Source organism: Toxorhynchites rutilus, chromosome 1, assembly GCF_029784135.1.
Source record: "Toxorhynchites rutilus septentrionalis strain SRP chromosome 1, ASM2978413v1, whole genome shotgun sequence".
NCBI lineage: Eukaryota > Metazoa > Arthropoda > Insecta > Diptera > Culicidae > Toxorhynchites > Toxorhynchites rutilus.
Window position 1 is genome coordinate 12,737,978 of NC_073744.1, and position 27,386 is coordinate 12,765,363.

General features: G+C 39.3%; 1 protein-coding gene across 10 annotated transcripts; it reads left to right on the plus strand.

The window, feature by feature from the left end:
* Positions 1 to 4,965: 4,965 nt before the first annotated feature.
* LOC129762928 (uncharacterized) lies at positions 4,966 to 26,979 on the plus strand. Of its 10 annotated transcripts, none has more exons than XM_055761548.1 (15): positions 6,376 to 6,525; positions 6,661 to 6,800; positions 6,861 to 7,029; positions 7,107 to 7,262; positions 7,391 to 7,510; positions 12,599 to 12,732; positions 12,793 to 12,976; positions 13,038 to 13,181; positions 18,751 to 19,264; positions 19,345 to 19,513; positions 19,580 to 19,755; positions 25,332 to 25,431; positions 25,494 to 25,962; positions 26,020 to 26,182; positions 26,249 to 26,979. In XM_055761548.1, the coding sequence occupies exons 1-8, from the start codon at positions 6,504 to 6,506 to the stop codon at positions 13,160 to 13,162; spliced, it is 1,050 nt and encodes a 349-aa protein (XP_055617523.1). In that variant the 5' UTR covers positions 6,376 to 6,503; the 3' UTR covers positions 13,163 to 13,181; positions 18,751 to 19,264; positions 19,345 to 19,513; positions 19,580 to 19,755; positions 25,332 to 25,431; positions 25,494 to 25,962; positions 26,020 to 26,182; positions 26,249 to 26,979. The 10 variants fall into 10 exon arrangements, with proteins under 10 accessions (XP_055617527.1, XP_055617528.1, XP_055617523.1 ...); XM_055761549.1 differs by having other exon boundaries at positions 25,332 to 25,385; positions 25,533 to 25,962; XM_055761552.1 differs by lacking the exons at positions 6,376 to 6,525; positions 19,580 to 19,755; positions 25,332 to 25,431 and adding exons at positions 4,966 to 5,120; positions 5,177 to 5,343 and having other exon boundaries at positions 25,533 to 25,962.
* Positions 26,980 to 27,386: the final 407 nt, after the last annotated feature.

Here is a 27,386-nt window from a genome sequence, read left to right on the forward strand (position 1 = left end):
TTGAATGCTAAGGATTTTTTACATAACATATCCAGAAATCAAAGATCTATCTTTTTTCCTTCTCGATTTATGATTTTTCAAATTTAACTTGTTTTTGTCTTCGTTCGATATTCCTATGCAACTAGACTAGATAATATTTTTTTCAGGAAAGACTAGCTCATTGGCTTCAATTTTATATATCGATTATCTGAATCGATCCAATAGTTCAAAAGTTATTAATTTTTGAAAAAGTCATTTTTGGAAGAAAAGGCAAAAAAAAATGATTTTTCGAACCATAGGTTGATTTTGAAAAATCATGATTTCAAAACGACAAAAATCACATCTCTGATTTTTGGATATGTAATGAAAAAACCCTCAGCTTTAAAAAAAAATATATATATATATATATAACGCCTTGAAAACATCAAAAATCAAAAACAATCAATAATTACGAGAACAAAATCCAACTTTTTTGCATGTGTATGTAATTTTTTTTTCTGAAAAAAATACCAACTAATTGTTGATCTTCCAATTCGGTTCAATAGTTCAAAAGTTATGAATTTAAAAAAACAGTGCATACTACCGTTCCAAGAGTACTTATACGGTTTAATGAGCACTTTATCAAGTCATGATCCGTTAAGAAACAAGGAAGATAACACCCGTATTCTGAAATCTGATCGAGTTATAGCGAGTTCGTTTTTGAAACTGGGTTAGTTCCAAACTTACTCTTTAATAAAAAAACGTTTTCGGGTTCACTAATGCGGCGGTTTGTAGGTGTTCGTTACATAGTCTGATTTGTGTTGAAGCATAAAAATAATTCCCTGGAGGTGGAGGAGACCAAGCAGAAATTTTCAATCAAATTTCTATTTCAACAACATTCGAAGAACAGATAATTTTGAACAGAAAAAAATGTATGTTGGTGCAGTAAAAATATTGTGCATCATTTTCATGATGTGCTCTTTTTTCAATCGCCCACGAAATAGTAAATTTATCAATTAACTGAAATACCGTTTCATTTAAGAACCATTATTCTGCACCATGTTTATTTGAAAATTATATTTCATGTGACTTTTAAAAATATGACATTATAATCTCTTTTATTATTAATGCCTTTCGTTTTGATTACAAGAAATAAATATTCGCTCGATTAATCGAATACTGAAAGACAATTATTCGAATGAATCGAACATTTAAAAATGGCCCCACGATTAATCGACAATCGAATAAACGAAAAATTTAGACATCTCTATTTGCGATGACAAATGTAAAGTGTCGACGTCTGGTGGCAATATTAGTGCTTGGGAGGTAAATTATTCTCTATCAGATCAGAAGGACCAAAAAAATTATAAAAGTTTGAATGAAAATTTCTACTTCATGTTGTGTGATTACCTAACACATGTAGTCCTGACACTCCTTAACCATTTGTCGATGGATTTCTTGTTTGTTCCACAAATAATTACCATTATATTATAAAATCATCATCAGACACAGTTTTCGTTCAGCATGTTTTTTCGAAATTTCGTTGCTTCGCGTTGCTTTATGTAGCGTTGCTTGTGTAGTGGAAATATGAAATGAATTCTCGAGTGGAAAAAACATGCTTTCAAAGGAAAAATTTAAGAATGAAAACTAACTTTTCCGTATATGTGAGCAGTTCTGTTTGCAATCGAGGTTTGATATTCATCACATTTAGAAGCTGGTGATATATACTTCTACTTTTGTTCAACTTGGAATGTGCTTCTAAACTTCTAGCAATGACCAGTCATTCCCTATTCCCTTTCTTGTTAAGCATCTATTGTTAGCGTTATTCAACATAAATTCATCGATTTGTTGATTGGGATCGCGGTATGCATGTAGAATGTGTTTTTATAAAAAGACTTTATGATTTGTTTTCTACATCTTTCAATTCTAAACCACCCTTGAACGTTGGCAGATATAATTCATTTTTTGTTACACTATAAACGTATCCTTTCCACATAAACTTATTGCACAAATTTTTTATCCTTGCAATATCAAACATATCGCTGGTGGAAATATTTGAGCAATATACCATAATTTAGATAGAATGTATGTATTCAAGATAAACACCTTTTGGATAAGATTAAGTTTTTTCTGTGCATGCAAAGAGATTGTGAATTTCAAATTGGACACTAGGTCGGTATAGTTGATTTAACCAAAAATTTGAGCAAACTAAATTTTTGGTACAAATCTATTCCTAAAATTTTTAAAACATTCGCATTTGCATTCAAAGCATTCGTATAGAAAATAAAAAAAAAAAACAAATAAGAAATGTCGTATTTTAATCAAACAATGTTTTTTTTCATGGGAAAACTCCCGAACAATCAATGCAGTGGTTGACGAAATTCCACTTCCGCTCCTTCGAGAACAACAGTTTATCGGTGGTTTTGTGGATTTAATACGGGCCCTACAAGCAACGCAGATGCACCTCGCTATGGAAGGCCAAAAGAGGCTACGAATCCAGAAATCGTAAAACAAGTGCATTGACTCGTTTCGAACGATCGTAAAGTGAAGTTACGCCAAGTAGCTGAGGTCGTAGGCATTTCAAGTGAACGAGTAGGATACATTTTGCACGACATTTTGGACATGAAAAAGCTATCTGCGCGATGGGAGCCGCGTTTGCTGACAGTCGATTAACACAACAGCGGCGCGTTGATGATTCAACAGCCGGTTTGACGTTGTTGAAGCGTAATCGAGTGGACTTCTTTCGACGTTTTGTGACAATGGATGGAACGTGGATCCATTACCACACACCTGAGTCGAACAGACAGTCTGCAGAGTGGTACTGAGGCATATTTCGAAGACTTAGACGTTTCGTACTACAGAAAAGGAATCAAAATGTTGGGAATACCAAGTGTATTGCTCTCGAAGGAAACTATGTTGAGGAATGAATAACAGCTTTGCCCAAAAAACGATTGTTTTCATTAAAAATCGGGGATTTTTCAGCCCATGTAGTTTAATGCAGCTCAGTTGTATATGTACAATTTTATGCTTCACCCATTCTCTCCTCCACTCAGCGTAAATAAGAAATTATTCGAAAATGATGAATTTTACATGAATTTTTTTTTGATGTCTAAAAACAACAATGATTCCTCAAGACAAGACTTAAATGAATCATTCTATCACATTAAACATTAAACCTTGTAGTTGGAGAAGACGGGGTAAGACGGTCCCCCTAAGAAATCCAATTTTCAGTTAAACGTCCCTTAGGATTTCCTCTATTTGTTGTGCTACATATCATTGAGTATATAATAATCTACTACTAAAAAAATGTGTAATATCAACCAATTTTTTCGGCGTTTTTTCATTAATTTTAGAAATGATAAAAAACACTTCTTATTTTGCTGGCGGGGTAAGAAGGGCCACCCGCGGGGTAGACGGAGCGATACTATTTTCAAACAGTTCAGTCTAGTAAAAATTACAGGAACAGTGTTGTCTAAGGTACTAAATGTTTAGGATTGTTCATAAACTACACACAAACTCCTGAAAGGCTATCTATATTCATTGTGCAGAGTTTTCAGAAAATTCGTGAAAAATTTACCAAATTATCGAACGATTATCTACGTGAGTCTAACATCTCTCAAAATCTGTTCACGTGAAGTCTTAATGACCCCGAAGTAGGTATTCTTGGTTCCGATTCGATATGTTGATATCACAACGGGTGGCTCTTTTACCCCGTCGAAAATGGTCCGTTTTCCCCACAGAGGACCTTTCACATCATTTTGCACTTCACACGCATTTTATATTATATTGTACCTACCTTTTCATGCAGGCAGAACCGGAACAATCGATCTGAAGGACTGGGATACTGGCAACTAACGGAATATACAGGTTTTGCTGGAGAAATCCTTATTTCGGTTACCTTGAAAGTGTTGCAAGGTGTTTCGAAATGACAAAAATATGCTATTAATGCTTCTTGCGTAGCATATTTGCCAAAATACTGAGGATTTCTTATAAAACTAGAAGTGGTCCGTCTTACCCCACCGGACGGTCTCACCCCGTCTTCCCCTAGTTTTGTACAATGCTAAAGGTGGCCGTACACTGTTTGCCCGGAGGTCAAATATTTGATATTTTTTGACAGATAAGGTTTGATTTGATATTTGTACAAACAGTATTTTGTTTGCCACTCTTCAATTTTCAACAGTAGTAAACAATATCAAAAACCGAACATGGAAAAAATCAACTGAAATATTCAAGGTAACCTAACCATGTACTGACAGGTTCGAAGAACAGACTGAAAAAATATTTTGGGCATCCAATAATTGAATATCTGCTTGTCGTGTTTTGTGTAGAATATATTTGATAAGTACACGTTGACCAAATTTTATCTGTCAAAAAGAGTCAAATATTTGGCTTCGGTCAAACAGTGTATGAGCACCCTAAGAATGAGATTTTTCTGGGGAATTATTTGATGGCTATTCACACATCATACCTTGATGAATTATTGAATAAAAACTATTCGTACTACAGTTAAGTATTATGCATTGGAAGTAGTGAAAATATGTCTTCTATTAAACGGGTAAAAGCTTTCAAAAATATTCGCAATATTCGTCAAGATATAGATAGCTTATAGTAGCTTTCTCCGTTTCCAACCCAATTCACTCCTAACGACGGTAGTTGTTTTTATCATAAGGTGCGGTGTGCATCGTGCTTAACCGGTTTCTTGTTTCCAATAGGAAAATGTAACACACTCTGAATAGTGGCAGCGATGCCAAACTGCATCAAATCATAGCAACAGCTATGTGGAAGGGCAATTGATCCACTTACTATATTTCAGTTTACGATTAATTGTACATGCATGAATCAACGCTGCAAAAGAAATAAATCCTCGAATTTTACAAGATTCATATTTGATGTTTGATAGTACAAAATACGCAAAATACAATCTTCATGTAAATTAACGTACATGGGAAGAATTGCCCGCAACACTGCTTATTTGACGTCCGATCATTGGCAATTGAACAATACCAAGAGGAATTCAAAATGAAGTGTATTTGTCAAACAAAAACAAACGCCATTACGTGCGGGAGTGGTTTTTTTTTAAATGGAAAAGTGCAATTTTCGCCCCGAAAAAAATGCGCAACATGCTGGAGTGAGATAGTTAATGGTTCCGGGCAAATCCCAAAGTATAAAAATGCTGATTGTCTAGAAACACATAAGTTCTGAATTGAAAGAGTTGCAGGACACTCGATTGCAGATTCTGAATATGAATGATCTCGGGTTTATTTTCTACTATGAAGTTCTTGAGTGTTGAGACGGCATGGAATTTACTAAGAATGTGGCGTTCGTATACTATTGAAGTAGCAGAATCATAATGGATTGTTTGACATCGAATGATTACCAAAGATGGTAAGTTTTTTGTTCCTATTTGTTTAGTTTGATGATGAGGGTGATTCCGATGGAACATATTTACGTTTAGGATTCACAATGTTGTGAAAAACGCGTAAACTCATTGCTCCGAAATTGGTACGTTAAAGTGAATCGAAACACATCATTCATAATAATTTCCTAAGATTCAGACCAGTTATTCTCTTGTTATCCTTTCCCTCAATGGAGGAAGGAAGCTGCGAGATCATTTGCCTTGTCCCAGAACTCAATCCATTCTTATTTGGAGTGATTTAATATTTTAGCAAATAACAAGCTTATCTCATTTCTCCATGTATTACAGAGCTTAATAGAGAGTGAACCGGAACGGCGCCAAAAACCCAGGTCCCAGGAACATGTTAAATTTGTTTTAAACTATGTGTATTTTGTTCAATAAAATATTTTCGCACGCCACCGTCTTGTTTGTTTGCCTCAAAAATGTTCTCGGGTGATTTTCAACACTAATCTGAGCTTCGTTTTAGGCAAAACCAACGTGGTAAAAGTGCGAAATCTAGATACAATGCTTGATTGTATCCCGCTGGGATCTTCAGACTATTTCAAATTGCCCCACAATTTTGATGCTGAAACGTTCAATCGGCCGATTCAGCGAGAGCAGACCGTAACAGTGCTAGGATTTGCCTTTCCATTGTGTAGCGAGCAGGATGTTGAACGATTAGAAATGACCGTCAAGCACAGCGGCCTGATTCGGGAACAATATGTAATATAATACACGGATTCAAAAATTGTATACATGAATCACTTTTTCCTTAAATAGGTTCAGTACCTTAACGTAACGAAACCGGTGCATTTAAGTGTTGTGCAATCGTTCAGTATGTTCTTCTCCGACCATTCGATGACCAACTACAGCTACTGTGGTGTTGAACGGGCCGAATACCCCAAAAGTCCGAAAAGGGCTATGAAAAAATACCAGATATTCTCTATTTGTATGCTGGGTAACAAATATTCTATTATATAATAAATATGTCAGGTGAGCTCATTCCTATTACGATTTTAGACGCGTGGCAATCGCACGGAATCAATTCCGCAATGCTGGTTGAGCAACTGAAAAAAGCCATCTATCACATTAGTCGACGACGGTATACTCGCAATCAAGCGTTGAAGAAAAAATTAAAACAATTAAATACATGTTTCTAATTGTTTTGCTGGGTAAAATAAATCAGTATTCTTTTCTAGCAACTTGTTTTGACGTGACAGCTTCATACGAGTACATTTGAAGTGTGATGAATCTTCATTTCCTAACAAATTCTAATGACTACCCTTTATAAAAAATCACTATTACAGCTACAAGGAAACTTAGGAACTCGAATGCCTGGGGCCCGAGAGCACGCATCGGAGGGTTCGAATTCCCCTTACAACACGAAGAGGAGATTGAACATTTGGAGTTGGTTGTTCGAACAGATCACCGTATTCGTGCTGAATTCGTAAGTTTTTTTCAATGCAAACTTTCCGATTGCTCCGAACTCACCCTGCACACATTCCAGATTTATTTCCTCAGGAATAAAAAATCACCAAAAATGGACGTGGTCGACTGTTTTAGTCTGTTCTTTAGCGATCATTCAATGGTCAATTTCAGCTGGAATGGCGTATCGAATCAGCGATTCCCGAAACGAGCGATGAAGTCATACGACATTTTCACCACTTGTATGCTGGGTACGCGAAACACTCACCAAATTCCAAAGCCTTTAACAATTTAGTTTGATTTTTTCGTTTGATTTCCACTTCCACAGAAGCATGGTTCGATCAGGGCATCTCCTCCGAGATCATCACAAGTAGACTGAAACGAACGATTGAAAAGATAAACAATCGGCGCAACGTGCAGCGCTCGAAACGTCGGCGTAAAGAAAAACTCCTAGCGATCGCTGAACCGAACTCTGACAAAACTGGTTATTTGTTTCAGTGAAATATAAATTTGTTTCCCGAAATTAGTGGATTTTCTTGATTTGATTGTATCATCGTTCGAATCGATCGGAATCGGAAGTTTAATGAATGTTTCTCTTTTCTTTTCAAACAGAACAAATGATTCCCAAGGTGAAGATCCGACAAGATTTACTCCAGCATTCGGTCCGCTGCAAAGAGCAAGTGGGATGTTTCGAGATTGGAGAGAAAACGGATTATCATCTGGCACCATTACGTAAGTAAAACAATATTGGAGTATAGGTTGACTATTTAATTCGTTCAGCACTACTTGCATAACTGTGATTCACACGTAATGCTTGTCTGATGTGTAACCAAATGAGACAAGCCTAGTAGCAATATCGACCGTCTTTTAATAACCTTTGTATAACCGATTGCCATATATGTTTGCAACGAATTCTCCGTCGAGCCAACCGCTGTAGGAAGCTTCTTTCCGGTTTCTCCCGATACATTGTTACAATTCTCATCTTACTGCTCTGTATGAACAATTGGTTATTTTCGGTAAGCTTTTGTAAGTAGCCAGCGTCACCCGGATTATGCATGATGCAACCAGATGAGATCTTTTGACGTTTCCCGTTGTACTGGTGACTCTAGGGCAGGGTCTCTCAAACTATTTTGTGCAAAAGACCTCTCTTCCAGAATGAAGTGATTAGTTTTCGAGTTATGCAGAAAATTGTGTTTCATTTGTATGGCAGCCGTTTTCTGGCCGTGAATATTCCGCGCGGCAGTCGATGCATGCATCAACATGGCCGGGGTATTCATACGTTGCCCGACGTTTAGGATGGTCGTAATGGACTCACTTTTAATCGCCGGTAAGGATTCGATGTAAAAAACCCTTTCTTTTATGCCGTTGGAGTAGTTGTTCGCACGTGGAAAAACGGCGTTCGACGTCTCGTGGCTTCAATTCATACGGCACCCAATGTCCTATCTTTCGGACCATTCCCATTGCTTTTGAACGATCGGATATGGTTTGCTGAGCTACTCTAAGTGTATGTGCAAGTTCTTGTTGCGTTTGTGACGGATCTTGATCGAGTGAAGCGTCCAATTCTTCATCTTCGAACTTTTTTGGCGGTCCGGAACGTTCTTCGTCTTCCAAGTCAAAATTACCACTTTTAAACCGTGCAAACCTCGTCTGACACGTTCGCTCAGTTGGAGCATGGTCTCCATAAACTTCCAAAATGCGATGACTTTCCGCAGCTTTTTTCTTCATATTGAAGTAATGAAGTAACACTCCCCGCAAAAACACGAAATTCGACATATTCGAAGTGGCAAAAATTTTGTTGTTTACGCTTCAATTTGACATATATATATACTAAAAAAGACGCGCAATGACATTAGCTTTCCAGCGAATGTCTGGAAATTTGATTCACTGGAATAATAATCAAGTTACGCCATCTGTAGTAAAACCGAAGAAACATACCGATACACCTAATATAACAAAGATCATATCTCGAGAACGATTAGTCCTAGGATAAAACGTTATATAGGGTGGACTCGATTATATACAGCCTACGATTTCTTTTCACTGTATATAATCGAGTCACAAAAATTACCTTTCTCACATACTAAATCCGAATTCTTTCAGGAGTTGATAGAACAGCGGTACTCAACATTTTTTTCAGACGTGTTAGGCATGGTGTCGAGGGCGGCAAAAAATAGAAATAAAGAAGGATGGTGTCCGAGACACGACCGTATCGTTAACGTAGGACTACGAAATCAGAATTGAATCGGATGTACGGTGGGGTGGCGGTGTCGTCAGCAACCGCTGCGGAACGAATTTTCACCTTCAGTCTTCCACCAAAGAACGTAGTACTTACCACTGAAAAATACATTCTTAACAAATTAAGGATCGCTCACTAGTTTTCTCGTTTTTCGCTTTCCGTCTGTTGCGGATGGATCACGAAATAACCCGTGTTCTCTACACGCTGTCTTCAGATGTCACTTACTTTGATACATTTAATCATACTTTGTGTATTTAATTGCTTCATCAATAACAAAGTTATGATGATTTTAGAACGAACAAGTTTGACCTAGAACGTGCGGTCCCAGGCGTATGTCTTACAGATTTCTTTGCGGTCCTTAATGTGTTAACATCCGGCTTGGATGGCGCTGCACTTTGCGCCTCTTCTAATTCGGAAACAATTCACAATGAATAATTGATCGATCGGAAAAAGTCACCAATAAGTTATATACGATTTATCTGTCATCCTGCAAGCGATCAATGGCAGCAGCAGTGAGGCTTTCCAAACGGCCTTTCTCAAGCCGAGTGTTTAGTTTAGAATTCCTCAATTGGTATTTTTTTAAGGCTAAAGGAAAATGAACTGAGAAAGTCTGAGAGTCTGAGAAAGCCTCTATAATTCAAAAGATCGTCATCATTACACCAATTAATCCGAAAACGCTCCTAAATTCACAGAAGCTCTCATCCAGCGAAAAATATAAAAATCAATTCGGTTTGATCATTTCGAGTGCATAAATTTTTTTGAAATAACCCTTAATTCGAAAGTAGAAATATTTATCTTCAGCATTGCTTCGTCCTGTCAGTGCAAACCCTGCACTATGAAAATGCATTCTAACAAAACAAAATATAAACCGAGATTGACCAGGGCGAGCAGTGCTTTACGGCCATTCGAAGACATGCATCAATCGCCGACCAATCTTGACTTCGATGGTTTTTTTTATTGATTTTTATGATTTCAAGCAGTGAGTGAGCTATAGAAGAATGTTTTCGGGTTAGTGAGTAACAAACATCACTCATACATCTTTTATCTTTCGAAAGTGATTGTAACGCTCAAACCCTTGCGCTTCAAACGTAACGCTCTCGTTTTCGGATTGTTTACGCCTCAATACATATGCAGAAATGATGTGGTATTATAAATTTGTATTATAAAGATCGATTTCGAAAAATAAACTAAACTCTCAGCTATTTGGAAAACTTCTGGTCTTCTGGAAAACTTCTGGTCGCTACCTGGAAGACTGATGTGTCATGAATACCGTGAATTTACGAATGGCTTGTTTGTACTCAATAACGAGTGAAGTCTTAAATGCAATATTTTTGCTATCTACATTGTCTGTACAACGAACGGTGGATGTGCTATTTCTATTTCATAAAAACGTTCTGTTTTCTGATTTGGCACCATTACTGAAATACGTATTTCTACGTCAAAAAAGGTAATGAATTTTGGTGCTTTCGTTGTTCTTATACATAAAAATTTGTTAAAAATAAAGTAACACCAGATGGGCCAATCAAAAGAACCCGCCGGGCCACATGCGGCTCACGGGCCGCAGATTGAGTATAGCTGTGATAGAGGATCAATCAACGATGGTGTGAGTATTTTTTATCGTTTCCCTCGGCTTCGTTCAGCAGAAAACTTTAAACCTCAAATATCTTTTTTTTTTACCCTAAGCAGCGCATTAGTAGTAGTGATCGCTTCACACATAGCTGACTGCGTTCGCCCTGTAGCCCTTGAAGATGCAGAAAAGTGTTTGAATGACAGAGGATTCAGATGAATGGTTTAAACCCGGTAGTCATTACTGCTTATTTCGTAGTGTTGTGTTATGTGGTGTAGTTAAGCAGAGAAGTTTCACCCAAACAGAAGGAAAATAAAGATATTCGAGATAGTATGGAAGTTACAAATAAATTACTTACGGTAATTCCTCATCTTAATCCATGTGTGAAATAATGAAACATATGTGAAATAATGAAAAAACATATTCTAAGATTGTCCACCTGTCCTATGCACAGTTTGAACAGGCGGACGAGACGCCACTGCACATTTGATGAAAAATCCTTCTGAGCATATGTTCGATTTTCAACAGTGACAGAGTTATTGAACTTTTTCTCTGTTTCGGGCTCTGTTTGCCTTAAACTGGCTCTAATTATAAAAAAATACGCTACGTAGGACAATGCTGTTGCTTCCATGCGAAAGATTAGGAAATTTGATATAGAATAAAGTTATGATGCTTTCAACTTAGTGGATTTAAATAACATTTTAGAAATGATTTTTTTTTTAATAGTGGCTCTAAAGTGTTATTCTTAATTTTATCCAAAAACTACTCATTAAACTTGAATGATTCCGTTTGATCAACCGCGTATTATGACGTAATTACACAAGGATGTTTGGTTTCATTTGAAATACTTTGTAGAAAAGTCGGATATAATGACTTCCTTTATAGTGGCATTTTGCCTATTAAGATCCATTTTTAATAAATTATGTTCGGTCCGGTGTCCGTGCAGTTTAGCAACTGTTACTACCAACTATCAACCTCACAGCACAGAAGAAATGTGGAAAAAGCCTTCAGCCATTAAAGTATAAGATCATAACGAGGAAACATCCACTCCGAATGGGTTATTTGAACTGATTGAGAACTGAAGATGATGTACGAATTAGAAACTTATTGTAATTCATGTGAAATTGAACTTAATTTTGTAAAGGAGTGAAAGTTTTTTCATCTGGTCCTATAGTTATGTAACACTAGAATTTTAGTTATTTGAATATTTCGCGGCTGAACTCAACAATAAAGTTCAATTGGCAAGTCTTATAAATGAAGCTAGTTATTGTGGGGCATAGGCAAGACAACCCGATGAGGGTCTACTATCAGTCCGACTGTGTGCACGTAAGATGTCACGTGATGTGCTTACACTCACACCAATGCACCAGTTAGCATAGAACCGAACGAGGCCCTTCATCTCCCTTGAATCGCCATTCGGGTGGGCAGTTCGTTCATCAGCGGTCCTACAGACAAGAGGTGCATTCGACAGCTCCGGCACGCTCGGGCGATTGCCAGTGGCAAACGGCCGACTCCACAGTTATTGTATTCCGCACTATAAACTTCAATTCAACCGCCTTTTACATATATCTGGAAACTCAGAAAAAAGTAGCGATTCTATAGTTATGAAACGCAGTGTATAGTTCAATAATTCTCCAACAACTTGGCCGGATATTTAATCGGACGTCTGAACTTTAGTTACGATTGAACAAAAAGAATAATGTTTTTGCATAAGCCCTTCCAAAAAATAGTTGTAATTAAAATTTGTCATATGATAACGAAACTTGTGATTTTGGGTAGTTCCATATGAAGAGGTAAATAAAAGAGATAAACCAAAGAGGGTCGCGTCAAAATTCGCTGTTTGTAGTTTATGTAGGCTATGGATGAAATTGTAGAAATAAATATATATTTTACCATGCCATAGTATTTTTTTTCGTTTCCTCAATATAAAAATAAATTAAAAATCACAGTACCATGTGTATGTACATTTTTTTATTTGTTTTCTCGTTTAATTAATTGTATCTTTCTTTCCTCAAAGGACCACTGCGTTTATCAGAGGATGACGGTGACAGAACCATCAGAACCAATTACACATTTCCAATAACCGATCCGGATACTCTCGAGGATTTGGAGCATGCGGTTAGAAATGATTTCAAAACAAGGCAAAGATACGTATGTTTCATCTTGAACGTTTCTAGATAATCGAGCCCTGAAGTGAACAGTGTATTCCAGATAGATTTTCTCAAACGCATCAAAACCCGCGACGAGGAGCTATCGAGTGCGGAGGTGTTTCGCCGTATCTGTAGCGACTCAGCTATATTCACACATTTCTCTTTCACGACCGCCACACTTTGCGTGGACGGAAGGAAGAGAGAAGCGTTGAGGGATTTCATTATCTTTGGTGTTTGTATGTTCGGTGAGTGGCTGTCTGGGGTCAAAGGATAAGGTGTGAAATGTGTTTTATTTTGTGCTTCCAGATGCTTGGTCGGACCATAACGATATTGCTGTGAAGAGCCTCACACTCACAATGAAGCGCCTGATCAAGCGCATCAATGTCCGTAACTATGCCCGACTGGAACATCAAAAGTGTTCTAATTTATGATTGCATGACATGGCAATAGGTAATTTTGTTGGAAGCGCAGAATAATTTATACTAGATAAACTGGAATATTTGCAATAGGAGGAAGTCTTCTATGTCCGTAGAACTGTGTTTCTTCAAAAACAAAGAATCTTATTGATGTTTTGATATGATGGAGAAGAGTAGATAATAAATAGTTTAATGGTTTATTTTGCCAATGAATGTAAGGAAAAAAACTGACCTGTGAATTTTCGAACGGGGTTTCGTGCAAATTGTTGATTCCCATGTCAAGATGTGTGATATGCAAGAGAGGGCCACCAGCCGGGTTGAATCCGATGAGCTACCGTTTAGAGGCGAATGAACTGAAAAGTTTAAAGCTTCTCAAAGCCAGAAAGAATAAGAAGAAGAGCTACCGCCACACGGAAATAGCAGCCATCAACACCACGGAAGAAACGTCGCGCCTACGAGACGTGTTGCGACTGCCAGTCGACATTCGTCTATATTTATAAGCTCCAGTACAAACAGTGACGAAGTTCAGTACGGATGAGCAATTCATTCGCGAATGGAGCACGTGAATCAGTACCAGTGGAGGCCACAGTACAGCAACCCCCTGAGCCGGAAGATCCACAGCTAGAACAACAGCTGCTACGCGATCTGGTCCTCCATTACGACAAGGCGATCTCACCATTTCGCGACAGCGAAGGTTTGCCAGATATTAGCGATGTGACCAACTTCTGGGCTGGTGTTCCAGTACAACATCGCGACGGGTGAATGTGGTTAAAACGGAGAGAACGATGTCCGCGAAGCCTCACGGTCCCGAGGAACTGGCCAGCACCGGGTCCCGATGATGCTCAGAACTTCTGGCACAAGAAGCTGACCGTCGCACACCCAAAGATAACTGAGTGCTTCAACAAGGTACTACGTGACCCACACAATCTACCTGAATACCTGAATTTGAACCCATCAAAGTACAGACCGATATCGTGCCTATCGAGTCTGTACAAGATACTAAGCAGCATCATAACCGCTAAAGTTTTTCCTCATTATGAAAAAAATCACATCATCGCAGAAGAGTAGAAAGGCTGCAAGAGAAATACGCATGGCTGCAAAGATCAGGCCATCATCGACGCAGCCATAGTCGGACAAGCGGTATATAATCTGCGGAGCCTCAGTATGATCTATATCGACTATAGGAAAGCTTAGGACTCCATACATCACTCGTTCCTCGTCGGGATATTGGAGATCTATAGAACTGATACCACCGTTCCTGCAGCATGCGATGAGGCAGTGGAACACGTCTCCGCACTTCAGTGATGGGGACAATATATTGCAGTCTAGAACGCAGCAGATAAATATTTCAAGGCGACTCTTTCAGCCCGCTTTGATTTTGTCTGGCACTGAACCCCCTCAGTAGGACGTTCAATAGAAACGGTCATGACTATAAGATAAGATGTGGTGACGGCGCCTACGAAGAAGTGACTCATATTTTTTATATGGACGACCTCAAGGTAAGGTCTACGCTGATTCACGCCAGTGTCTAGGTGTAGCTATCTGGGTTATCGAAGATATAAGCAGGGACATCTGCATGGAGTTCGGCCTTGACATGTGTCGCTGTGTCCATCTACCGAAAAGATAACTCACCAAATCCGGAGGCTACCAGGGGTATGACGACGAGTTTATAGAAGACATGGTTCGTGGCGAATCTTACAAGTAACTTGGATTCCGACAACTCACCGGGATTCGCCACTCCGACATCAGAACGGAGCTGCGAGACATGTTTTTGAGTCGAGTGAACTGTGTCTTAAGGACTTTCCTCAACGCGGGGAACAAGGTATGCGCGATCAACTCATTCGCGGTTCTCCTGCTGACCTTCAGTTTTGGTGTAGTCAAGTGGAGCAAAACTGACCTAGAGGAAAGAGGCCTTCCAAAGGCTTCCAAAGAGGCCGGAATGCACCATCCTCAATCGACACTGAAGAGAGTGTCACTACCACGAAGGGGGACTTGGAACAATCAATATATTTGCACTGCCTGGGCAATAGTAAGACAACTGCGTGAGTACTTCGCAGAACGCGCCAACCAAAACGCGCTATACCGGGCTGTCTGAAGCGCTGGCAGAGGATACAGCGCCCTGCACTTAGCGCAAGCGAAGTACCAGCTCAACTACAATCTGCAGACAATGGAGGAGAAGATTGCAGCTTGGAAGCAGAAGGCAGTGCATTGTGCCCACCCCCATCAACTGGATCGGCCACACGTCGACAAGGCCGCATCTAATCTGTGGCTAACGCGTGGTGAACTCTCTTCAGTAGTAGAATCCGAAACTATCCATCCAGGACAGGATAATGCCGACGAGACACTGCAGGCGGTACGTCTGGCATCAAAACGTTGATAACATTTGCCGGATGTGCTGTCAACCAGGTGAACAGATCACAGCATATTATGGGAGGCTGTCCCGTTTTGGTTCAACGCAGCCGAGCGTCATAACAACGTGGCCCGCATTGTCCATCGACAACTGGCGCTCCAATGTGGTCTATTGGAAAAAAATGTACCAAACTGTCGGTACCTGCCTGCACCAGTCCTGGAAAATGACCGTTTCAAGCTGTACTCGGATCGCACTGTTCTGACCGACCTATCAATCCACCACATCCGTCCAGATATTATGATGTATGACAAGAGCGACCGTAAAGTCACCATCATCGATGTCGCTATTCCACCGAATCAAAATCTGGAGGAGACCCACGGTCACAAAATTTGTAAATACCGCCCATTGGCCGTGGAACTCCAAAAATTGTGGGGGCTAAGGGAGGTCCCAAGAATTGTTCCAGTCGTTCTCTCTGGAACTGAAATGGTCCCGAAGACTCTTCTGGAAACGCTTAATGTGTTGAACATGGAGAAGGAATTGGCCGGCATCCAAATATGGGTCATCCTTAGCACCTGCGCGATTGTCCGACAATTCCTAGGTCAGGACTGAAACAGCACGAGCTTGCAGATACGTGCATTCCGCAAAAACTAGTCCACCTTTGGCATTCAGAAGCCCGGGTCAGGTGAATATTTTGATCTGCAAAAAAACGCTTACGACGGGACGACTTCATCAAGCTAAGTTCCTTTACTTTACTCTCTTACTCTCAGGCCCTCTATTTCTAGGCCTTTTTTTATCTCTCTATCTCTCGAAACTTCTGATTTGAATTGTCGTTATGCTGTTGTACAGTGGGAGACGATGTATGTATTTGTTTTGTGATTGGTTGGTTGTATAATTTTAAAAGATTATTGAACATAATTAATCCACTTCTGCCTTACCCTTCCTACAAGGAGAATGATTTCGTCAATAATTGCTCGACTGATTCCTTGGTAAATCGTTCATTAATATTACAAATCTGAATTGCAGATATCAAGTTTTCGTTTTTGAGTTTCAGATACAAATTTCAAATCTTGGTTCAAGATGCTAGATTGCCAATTCGAAAAACCTCCGTGTATTACATAGGAAGAGCATGACGTGCGACTAGGCGACTAGTAGTAAGTCCGATCCGAGTCCGTGGAGACATTATCATCTCACCCTTTAATATATTCAATTTTCAAATGCTTTTAAATTTCGAGTTTATGCTGCGTCGAACAGAAGACTCCTTTTCAGGTTACCCTTCAGTATCTTCAGCCGTTACGAAATGCATTTGATCATTCCCCTTCGTTGATCGCCGATAAGTTGCTCGTTTTTGACGGCATGGGCTTCCCTGGCAAATCAGCAAAGCAAATGTATGGGAAAATTGAAACGCTTCTAGTTTTCATTTCAACTAACTATGAGTTGAGTAACTATGTAACTATGAAAACATTCGGTATTGATGGAAAAGCCCTCTCAACGTTGGGGTCCCTACACGTGATCATTTTTGATGGAAAGTTCCGCAAGTTTCCAAAAATTGTACTTCCTATACAGATAATGGTCATATTTTCTGTAACATAAAAATATTAAAAAAAACATGAAAATTCTCAAAAATTCAACTAGATTAAACGTGAAGCATGAAGCAACATGGAAATTCTCAAAAATTCAACGAGATTCAACGAGTTCGAAAATCTCATTCTCTTCATCTAACGTTTGCATTAAAAAATGTACAAAAATTGCCGATTTATCATGGGTTTACCTTCACAGGCACTGATGAAACTACTCACGCAGCATCAATCATAGTAACCGATGAGCCAGCAGAAAAAAAATAACAGCTCTATCAGCCGGATTTTGCGTCGGCCCACTACTTGAAGCGATCATTAGAGGATATGGAACGGCTGAATATCGATGAGGTACTCAAGTCGGAGAACCCGCCTAACGTCCCCCAGCTGCGTTTCTTCGAGAATTTCTGGGCAAACATGAAGCGTAAGATCTACTTCAACAATTTTTTCGCGAAAACTGAGAAGGGATTGATGAATAACACGAAGAAAGAAATCAAAAACGTGCCTACACGCATGATTTCGTCCGCCATGGCGAATGATCCTGTTAACTGCCGGAAGGCCGCTCGCAAGGGCGTAGAATTTTTTTGCAAGTAAGTTGAATGAAAATCCATGGAAAATTTGTCAAATGCAATTAACTTAATTAATTGGTCAAACTTAATTAACTGTTTTTATCACCATCCGTGAAAAGTCCATTTTTGAAATGTAAACATTAGAAGACAAGTCGGAAGAAAGAAGCTTTTGCGTCAAATGAAACAGAAGGAAAGGAAGCTAAAGGCAGCAGAAGCGTCCGTCTTTGGAAATTTTGGAAAAAGCACTGAAGGGAGCCGCAAAATTGCACCGTGAAACATTTCGTTAAATTCGTAACAGTTTAATGAAATTCATCCAAATCAAAATGAAAAAGATTCATTCTGTACTAATGATTAGGACTTCTACAAGATAACTTTGAACTGTAATAATATAGCTTTTTTTTAATCTTTTTCGACACTTATCAGTCTTCGTTTAACTTAATTAAACATCACAAACAATTGATTTTTTGGAAGATAGATATCGACAACCGTTTTTAAATTTCATTGTTTAGGCTAAATAAATGTTTTAGCAACTACAGCTAAAGCACTAGTGGAGAATTTGACCACTAGCCTACATCTGGAATTTTTCTGAAAAATTATTGGAAAGTCAGGGAATATCAGTGAGTTTTTTTTCGGATTTTGAGTCGACATCCTGAAAAAAAAACTGCGGAAAAACACAACCAGCTCCTACAAGCGCTCAACGAGGAATCAGTGTAAGCTTTGACGAAGTAGATCGTTGTGCCCGGACATTGAGGACAAGTTTTGTTGTGAGTAAATATGAACACAAAATGTTTTCAATCACTAGTTGAAACTGTACAGGCTTAATTTTTTGCTCAGCTCATGTTTTTTTTTCTGTTCATCATATTGTTTTTCTTTGAGTCAGTAGAAAGATAAACTTTTTTTTCGAATTTTTGCTGAAAACCTAAAATATTCGGACGTAAAGGACTTCCCTCTATGAAGATTACATTTTATTAATCGTTCTATGAATACTGCACACTATCCCCATTTAGTGTAAGAGAATTTAGATGCGATGAAACATCGTATAATCTCTTCATATTTATGTTTCTGAAAAAAAACTTTTTTTTTTAAATATTGTTCCATTTGTTTCGTTTACAGCCCTACCACTCATCACCAAGCAACAGTGTTGCAACGCCCTCCAAAAAAAACTCGAGTTAGAAAAAGGGATTGCTTGACTTACATGAAGATGAACTTTATTACAGAGCTATGATTCAGGAAGACGACGGTTCCGTTACCAGATGTGTACGATAATGAGGAATGAAGCAAAAAACCCTGTCTATTGTCTACACTTATTAATAAAAAAAGAGCTTCGCCATTGAAAGTGTTTTCTTTTCCTCCCATACGTACTAGCCAATGATTTCTAATACTTTCAACTATCTTTGGTCTGTACCCTTTAGCCTCCTCACGCCGGTCCGCACTACCTGCGAAAACCAAGGACGCATTGAAACAAAGATCTCGCATTGTATCCATGAAAACGGCCACCCGTTTGTCCACCCTGAGTGCTGCGCGAAGCGTTGGCGTTGATGATTTCACCTTTCCACTGCAAACAGCCGATGAAATCGAAAGCCTGGAGGCGGCTGTGCGGGGAAGTCGGTTGATCTGGGATCAGTATGTAAGTATTGTTGGATACCACCATGGTACTGGCATTGGAGTTATTCAAGTAAACACATCGCTCTTGTACGTATGGCACAGGTTCACTATCTGCGCGATAAGAAAACCGAGGCAATGGACATTCCGAGTGTGATGAAGTTGCTATTCCTGGACGAAGCATTGGACGGATACAATCTCAACGGTATACAAGGTCGTATGCGACAGAAACGTCCCTTGAAAATGTATGCCATTTTCGTCGATTGTATGCTCGGTAAGTGATGATGGATAATTTGAATACACCGAAGCTCAGAGGCTGTAAAACAGGCTTTTTTCACAGATGCTTGGCGCGATCAACAGATAGATCACCAACGTTTACAGAAAGGCATCATTGTTGCAATATCAGCGTCCAAAAGCCGATTGCGTGTGAAACGATGCCGTGAAAATAAACAACTTAGAGCGCGTCTGATTGAGAGTGAGCTCGAACACGGAGCGGATGAACTAAGACACTAAAATGTTAGGATTCATTTTCTTTTTCTTCTTCTTTTCCTTTGTTCGCGGAGACATTCAATCTAACGATTCATTCGTCTCCGATATTCCATTGTTTTCTATTTTATTATTCTTTTTTTAGTTTCTTAAATTTCTTTATAAAGATCTGTTTCTTTTAAAAATCGAATTAGATTATTTTCTTGTCTTTCATCATTACTTAATGTGTCCCTTAAGTTTTGTTCAAAATTTTTCCTAATTCTTGTGTGTGCTGGTAATCCAGACTTACTTCTTTTGTGTGCTGGACTTACAGAAATGGGGGCCTCATTCCAAGAGCATTGAGGTTTTTCTTTATTCCTTTGAACAAGGTATGTGTGAGTGACCTTGGTATGGCCGATTCTAAGACGGGTGAGGAGCCGTCTTTTCTTACTGTTGTTTCTGTCATGCCGTGGAAGAATGGTGTTTTTAATTTTTGGAAGAATAGTTGTTCTACTGTTTCTCCGGGCTATGTCCCAACTTTGGCGGAACTATTGCTGTAGCCAAAGTCTTGCATCAGAGCGAGGAATAGGCATATTAGGGAGTTCTTGGGTTCTGCCCCTACCGGCTAATTTATCGGCGGCAGTATTTCCAGGAATTCCGGTATGATCGGGAACCCAACAGAAGGTAATATTTTTGTCAGAAGCAGCTTCTTATATTGCAATGATCCATGGGTGAAGGTTTTTACCTTTTTGAAGAACCCGGAGACAGCTCGTGGAATCAGAATATACAATAGTAGGAAGAGAATTATGTGTGCAAACTTGGGTAGCAGTTAGACGTGAAAACGCTTTTGCGCTAAAAATTGTGCATTGGAGAGGAAGCGAAAAACTATCAGTATATGGGTTTTCAAAAATTCCGCAACCGACACCATCAGTGCTTACTGAACCATCAGTGTAAACTTGATATTCAATCTGGAATTTTGCTTCTATGAGGTGACTAAGTAGCTGTCCACTCTCTGTCATAACAGCAAGGGTAGCAGAGGCGGCGGAAAACCTCTAAAAACGATTGAACCGGTGTATAATAAAACAATAAAGATAGCCATCGGTGCATCATTGCTTTATTATACACCGCTTCAATCGTTTTTAGAGGTTTTCCGACGCCTCTGCTAAAGATGCTTCCTCCATAGAGAATTTCTGGAATTAACCAAGCGTTTACTATCCTTAATAGAGATTTCCTACGTCCGGAAGCTAGGTTGCCAGAAATTGCCTTCAATAGATTTAATCTATTGCTGCCATCTTTTTTACTGCCTGAGCATATGATATAAAACTCAGTTTCGTGTCAAAGGTTACTCCAAGTATTTTGAGAGTTTTGACGGAGGGAGTTTGGGTTTCAAAAATTTGGGATTACATACATGAAGGAGTTTTGATTTTCCCGGGGAAATTTCGAAACCAATATTTTGGGCCCAGTTTTGAACGGAATCAATTGCTCTCTGAAGTCTTTTCCTTGTTGCTGATGCAGCGACGCTAACTGAAATTAGCACAATGTCATCTGCATAAACAAGGATTTTTACATTCTCTGGAATTTTTGCAAAAAGGGATTGCATAATAATCATGAAGAGAGTTGGTGATATAACCGGGCCTTGGGGAATTCCATTTTCTTGGACTTTTAATGAAGATTGTGTGTTGTTGACTATGGTTCTGAAAGTTCTATTTTCAAGAAAACTTTTGCACATAAAAACCTAGTCTACCACCAATCCCCAGTCGAAGAAACTCCTCAATACTGGGTACCTTCATGCTCGATCAAATGCCTTTGCCTAGAGCAAGTGATGCGTGGTGATCTCTCTCAATAACGTCATGTACAGTAGCCCCTAACTCTTCGAGTTGGTCTTCTGTGAATTTTCCAGCACGAAAAGCAAACTGTCTTGGATCTAGCAGCTTATTAGGCTCTAAGAAGTCGTCGATTTACTATCCTTTCTAGAACTTTTCCAACACAATTCAAAAGAGCAATAGGTCGGAAATTGTCCAGAAGATGTTTTTTTTTGTCTGGTTTCGGAAGTGAAACTATCAAACCTTCTTTCCAACAGTTGGAAATATTCCCGCTGGACCATAATTCATTGTAAAGCTTCAATAAAACTTTTTTTCCAAGATAGGTCAGTTTTCTCAACATAGGATAACTAATCTCATCTGGTCCTGCTTGGTTAGCCCTACTATGTGTCCATTCAAGATCAATGATGGAAAAGTCCCTGTTGAAATCGTATTCCGAATCGGAGCTGAAGTCAACGGGTTCATTTTCACATTCGACTTTTCTGGTTTGAAAAAGACTTTTGTAGTTATGGTTGGACGAGACTTTGACAAAATATTCTCCAAAAGCTTCTGCTATTGTTTTATGGTCAATAGTGTATTGACCGTCAATAAGGATTATTGTTTTTTTTTCTTTTTGCCATTTAGCATTCTAATTTTACTCCATTCCATAACTCTTTTGATGTCTTTTGAGGATTAATGTCCACAACAAATTTGACCCAATTGTCCTGTTTGGCTTTAAATATGGCAGACCTAGCTTCGCTACGAGCATTCTGGAATTCCTTCAACAGAATGGGCTTGAACGGACTATTTGGGTTGGTGTTCCTCAATTTTCGTAACGCCTTTCTTCTGCATTTAATAGCAGTTCCGTCCTCGGGGGTTCACCAGGGGACGCACCTTTTTCCAGGGTTTCCACTGGTTCTTGGAATGTGTTGTCATGCAATTTCGAGGATGGTCTGAGAAAAGTTTTCTGCAGACCAATCCTGTCTGGCTAGGAGGCGCCTTTCAGTATCCAACTGGTAACTAGTCCAATCTGCGTATTCAAGTTTCAACCTTGGCTCAGTGGGGACTTCCGGAGAAGATTGACCAAGGGAAATAATAATGGGAAAATGATCATTATTCCAGTTGTCTTCATAGACATTCCATAACAGCTTCGAAACAAGTTCACTCGAAGCGATAGTCAGACTAATGTCGGTAGTAAGACCAGTGGAAGAATGTAATCTGGTATGTTGGTCATTATTCAGAATGTGAAGGGAGTGATCAGAAGTGTTTGCTACCCCAAGTACGAGACTGAGCGTTGAGAGCACCTCTAATTATAAATGGGTGGCGAAGCTAGCTCACTAGATGTTCCAGTTGGTCACTTGTGTAGCCAAGTCAGCATGATGTAGGATGTACAGGCGGCTAACAACTGTAACTGTAATTGGGAATTTACCTAAAATTCCTATTGCTTTCATTGAAGTGTTAAGTTTAAGGAGTTTAGGGGAGGTTCCGGTTTTAATTGCAATTGTAACTCCGTTTAAAGAAGGGGTGTAACCTTCTTTGAAATACGTTACATAATTTTTTATAAAACCTGGATAAAAAATACCAGGAGTCATTGTTTCCTGGATACACAAAATAATGGGATTGATTTCCGAAATTAGGAGTTGTAAGTCAAAAAGTCTAGTCTGAGTCGTTTCTGAGTCTGAGACCTCTATCGTTCCATGTTTCATGTTTCTTTGTTTTTAAGAGGCTTTAAACTTTGCAGTTCATTCGCCTCCATCTATCGTTCCATTTGATGGCTAAATTGTTTCTCTCGTCTCTCTCTCTCTCTCTCTCTCTCTCTCTCTCTCTTTCTCCTTCTCTCACGCCTTTTTCGAATTATTTTTTGTGGGATTGCTAGCCATTTATGAAAAATAAATTTTAGCTGGGGCAGATGTATTGCTATGACTGTAGCCTGATTTTATCAAAAGATTGGTAAATGTCATTGTTCGTTTCTATTTGTGCGTTGCTGGGTTCGATTATAAGTGGTTCCTTACAAGTTTGTTTTATTTTGGGTGGAGTTTTCATGAGTTCTCTAGTAGGAGCCTCTTTTGCCGGTTGTTGTCCATTGTCAATTGTAGAATGTCGTTTGGGTTTTTTTCTCCGTTTTTTGTTTATGTATATGGTGTGTTCTTTCGGTTGTTCAGTGTTATTTTCAGTGTTTATGTTTTCGCGTTCACTTCCCGTGTCCATTTCTGTCAAAGTTACACAAAGCAAATCGATTTTTTTATTCAGATTTGCAATTTGTTTCTTTCGATCTCACGATTCTTAATATCGATTATTTTATTAAATTCTCCGTCAGTTTTGTTTATAATTAGCCTCTGTTGCGCTACTTCAGCATAGGTAGTGTCACCGCCTTTTGCTATTTTGTGCGCTTCTTCGAAAGGGAGACTCTTTAGGAAATGAAGCCGTTGGACTTATTTTTCATCCTGATAATGCAGACACTTTCTGTTAAAAGAACCGCAATGAGCCGTTTTACATCGCAGGCAAAACAAAGATTTGCTGCATTTGGTTTCAGCATCGATTTTATGCTCTTCGCCACAAGTGCCGCAAAGCGGTTTCTTCCTTGGGCATCGAGTCCTGGTGTGATCAATATTCCAGCATTTTTAATGCATCAGGTTCTGAAATATATGGGCGGGTTGAATCTTTTAGAGGACCAAAATTTATGTACTGAGGAGGAACAGTACCCAATATGGTTAGATTAGCCAACTATAAACGGGTTCTTTGGAAGCGTGTAACCTTCTTCTGCTTTAAGTGAAAGTTAGTGCGCTGCCCCAAACTCACCGTTAGGATCCATCCATAATGGCATTGTATCAGTATAATGACTTTTCTTTTTATTTCTATCTGGTGGTAAAGTTCCACCGCTGCTCTTTGCCGCCATGATGACGTCTGGGTTGATTACCCCACAGAGTTTTCAATATAATAATATATCACTAAATATATGAAAGACCAAAAGAAAGACTAAAAACCAGTGATTATGCTTCCTTTACAATGCAGGCATTTAATCGCATGCGAAATACTCACTCGCGATATTTTTCAATGTAGCTCTTTACAATGCTTAGCGATATCGCGCGATAATTTGTCATAATCTGTCTGTCAAACCTGCCTCTAATCATACTGTCATTATTTGTTATGGACAAGATCGTACTAGATTGGTGGAACAAAATCATATCGCTAGAAATGTGAATGGAAGTATAAAACTCCAAATAATAAATAATTGAAAAACTAACGAATTCAATCAAATATTAACAAAAATGTGTAAAAATAATTATGATTATGCAGCAATACGCTTGCAATAAGTGATCGATTCAGCTCTCACTTTATGAAGCGTTTCATATGTACAGAGCTGAACATTTCTTTCGAAATATCGTTCCACCCATCAAGCATATTTTGTTCCACCTGTCTGATGTATATAGTGTCTCCTATCAAAACAACGCGATTTTCGCAGCCAAAGCTTGGAGAGCTCTATCTTTTTTCGCACTGTCATGGGTGATTTCGCGCTTTGCTCTGATTGGTTGACGAGTGAAAATCGCGATTGAAGGAAAACAATCGCGCTCATTGTGGATGATTGTAAATCCGGCATTAGTCGATATCTTCGGTTTTCACCGTAGAATCACTAGGACACCGCAAAATGAAAAACAGAATCAGCCTCTGTAAAGACTGGCACTTACTGAACTGGATAGACCAACGTATTATTTTTATTTATTTCACTTATTACTTTCTTTTTTCTTTATATTCCTTGGTTATTATTCCAATTTCACTTTTATTCAGCCTTAAAAAAGACTTTTCTATCACTTCTCTCACTCAACACAGCACAACACAACGCAGCGCAAATTTAGCGGGAAAAACGGTTTCTGAAAATAGAAAGTAAGACGAAAACGTTAGTGTGGGAAACTTGAATCAAGCAATACCCGTGAGGATTCATCTAATTGCCAAAGTTTACAGCCTCTGATTTTAACATTTTATTCAAGTTAGAGTTAATGATCGCTGTGCTGATTCTGTGCCTATTTTCAGCTGTTTGGTCGGAATACAATCAGCAAGAGTTGTGCGAAATAATAGCAGGTGCCTTACGTAAAACACGACACCGACACACTAAACGTGTGTACCGTGCCAAGAAAGGAAGGAAGGAGGACGAGCACCAGACATTTGAGCCACACGCAGTATGGCTTGGGCTACCGCCTCCTCAATAGCCGATGAAGAATTCAGATATCAATAAACTGTACTTTACATTCAGAAAAACTTATTTTATTACTAAAAGTTTAGGTTTGTTTGAGGTTGTATAGCTGTAACGCTCTTCTCTATTGCAGTTTTCAAACGGATTCAGCTGTTCAAGCAAAGCGCTCAAAATGGGGTTGACAATTTCCTGTTCCCAATACCGGACTGCGACACTATAGAGCGGCTAGAGGCTTCCGTGAGAATGTTTCCCAGCATCAGAAAGCAATACGTAAGCTTCATTCTCTCGCACTAAATCCCACTAATCCCTTGTGCATTCCATATACAGATTGAACACCTTCGCAGGGTGAAGGGCCAAACTATGGATATCGCCAAGGCATTCCCTGTGCTGTTCTCCGACGCAGCGCTTGAGATGTACAACTACAGTGGGACTGGCCGGAAGGAGCGCAGGCCCATGAAAGACTATCAGATCTTCCACGATTGCATGCTAGGTTAGAGAGTACAATTACCGTCAATCAGAGTACCATCTAAAACGGTCGATTCTTGTTCATCAACAGAGGCATGGTCCGAGGACGGCGTGAACGAAACAGGTCTGCAGGACAGCATCAACATAGTCATTAAGCGAGCCGATGGGCGAAAGAGAGCTAAACTGTTTAACTTTCGGCGACGCATCTTCCAAAATGTTGGCACAATCTTCTCGAGTTTTCCCGACATTCAGTCGTAAGGGGACGCGTCGGGTGGAGTAGCTCAATCTATCTAGAATAAGTTCACAGCTTTCGACGAAGCAATATATTTATTTTACTGTATTTTAACGCCGCGATTTTATATTTGAAACAATCATATTATTTATTTACTACGAAAATGCGACAGCTAGCAGTAATGACTGATTTCAGACAAAAAAAACTATTGAGGTTTCGTGCGAAGCGTGGAACCCTACTCAACAATATTATATTCTAAGCTCACAAAATCAACTGGCACACGTGCAATGTAAACAAATGCAATTCACACATTCGCTGACTTGGAACGTAATCGAAAGGTTGTTAGCATAACTAAGCTTCGTTCCTGAAAATCAGAAAATTCCTGAAAAAAATAAAAACCTTAATGGTCATACCAATTGTCGTGTCACAGAATCTCCAAGAACCACAGTTAGCTATTTCAAAACGTTTCGTTACCTTATTTCATAGATTGTTCATTTTACATTCCCCCAGCAGCTGTCACCATCCGGGTTGTTAGCGAGGACAAACTACTCTCCAAGTACGATGACCACGTGGATATAGACAGCCCGCCCCCATCCAGCCATGGTCATGGTTCGCTCGAAGCTGCCGGGTTCTGTTTTCCCATAGCGGACGAAGAGAACGTCGAAAAATTGGAGGAAGCCGTGCGAAGCAGTTGGAGCGTGCGCCAGGAATATGTGCGCCTGTTGCGCACGCAAATGCCCCGCAAATCGGACGCCTATCGGATCTACGATATTGTGTCGAATAAAATTTTCTCCTATCACGCTCTGCAGAACTACTACCTGACGGTGGATCGTCAGCCGTACTTCAAGCAGGCGAACCGCAAAGCCATGGTGAACTACGAGATCTTTCAGGGATGCATGCTGGGTAAGTTAACTTCCTTTCAGTGGTCATTAGGGTGCCAATTAATAAATGGGAAAAAATCGACTCTAAAACTTCGAAAAGTTACCCCATAAAAATG

Excerpts from the sequence above, each read along its gene's own strand:
- LOC129762928 (XM_055761547.1), top strand. The coding sequence starts at position 6,504 with ATGTTTCTAATTGTTTTGCTGG. Across the intron at positions 7,030-7,106 it reads TTTCACCACTTGTATGCTGG|AAGCATGGTTCGATCAGGGC; the intron begins GTACGCGAAACA and ends CCACTTCCACAG. Across the intron at positions 7,263-7,390 it reads ACCGAACTCTGACAAAACTG|AACAAATGATTCCCAAGGTG; the intron begins GTTATTTGTTTC and ends CTTTTCAAACAG.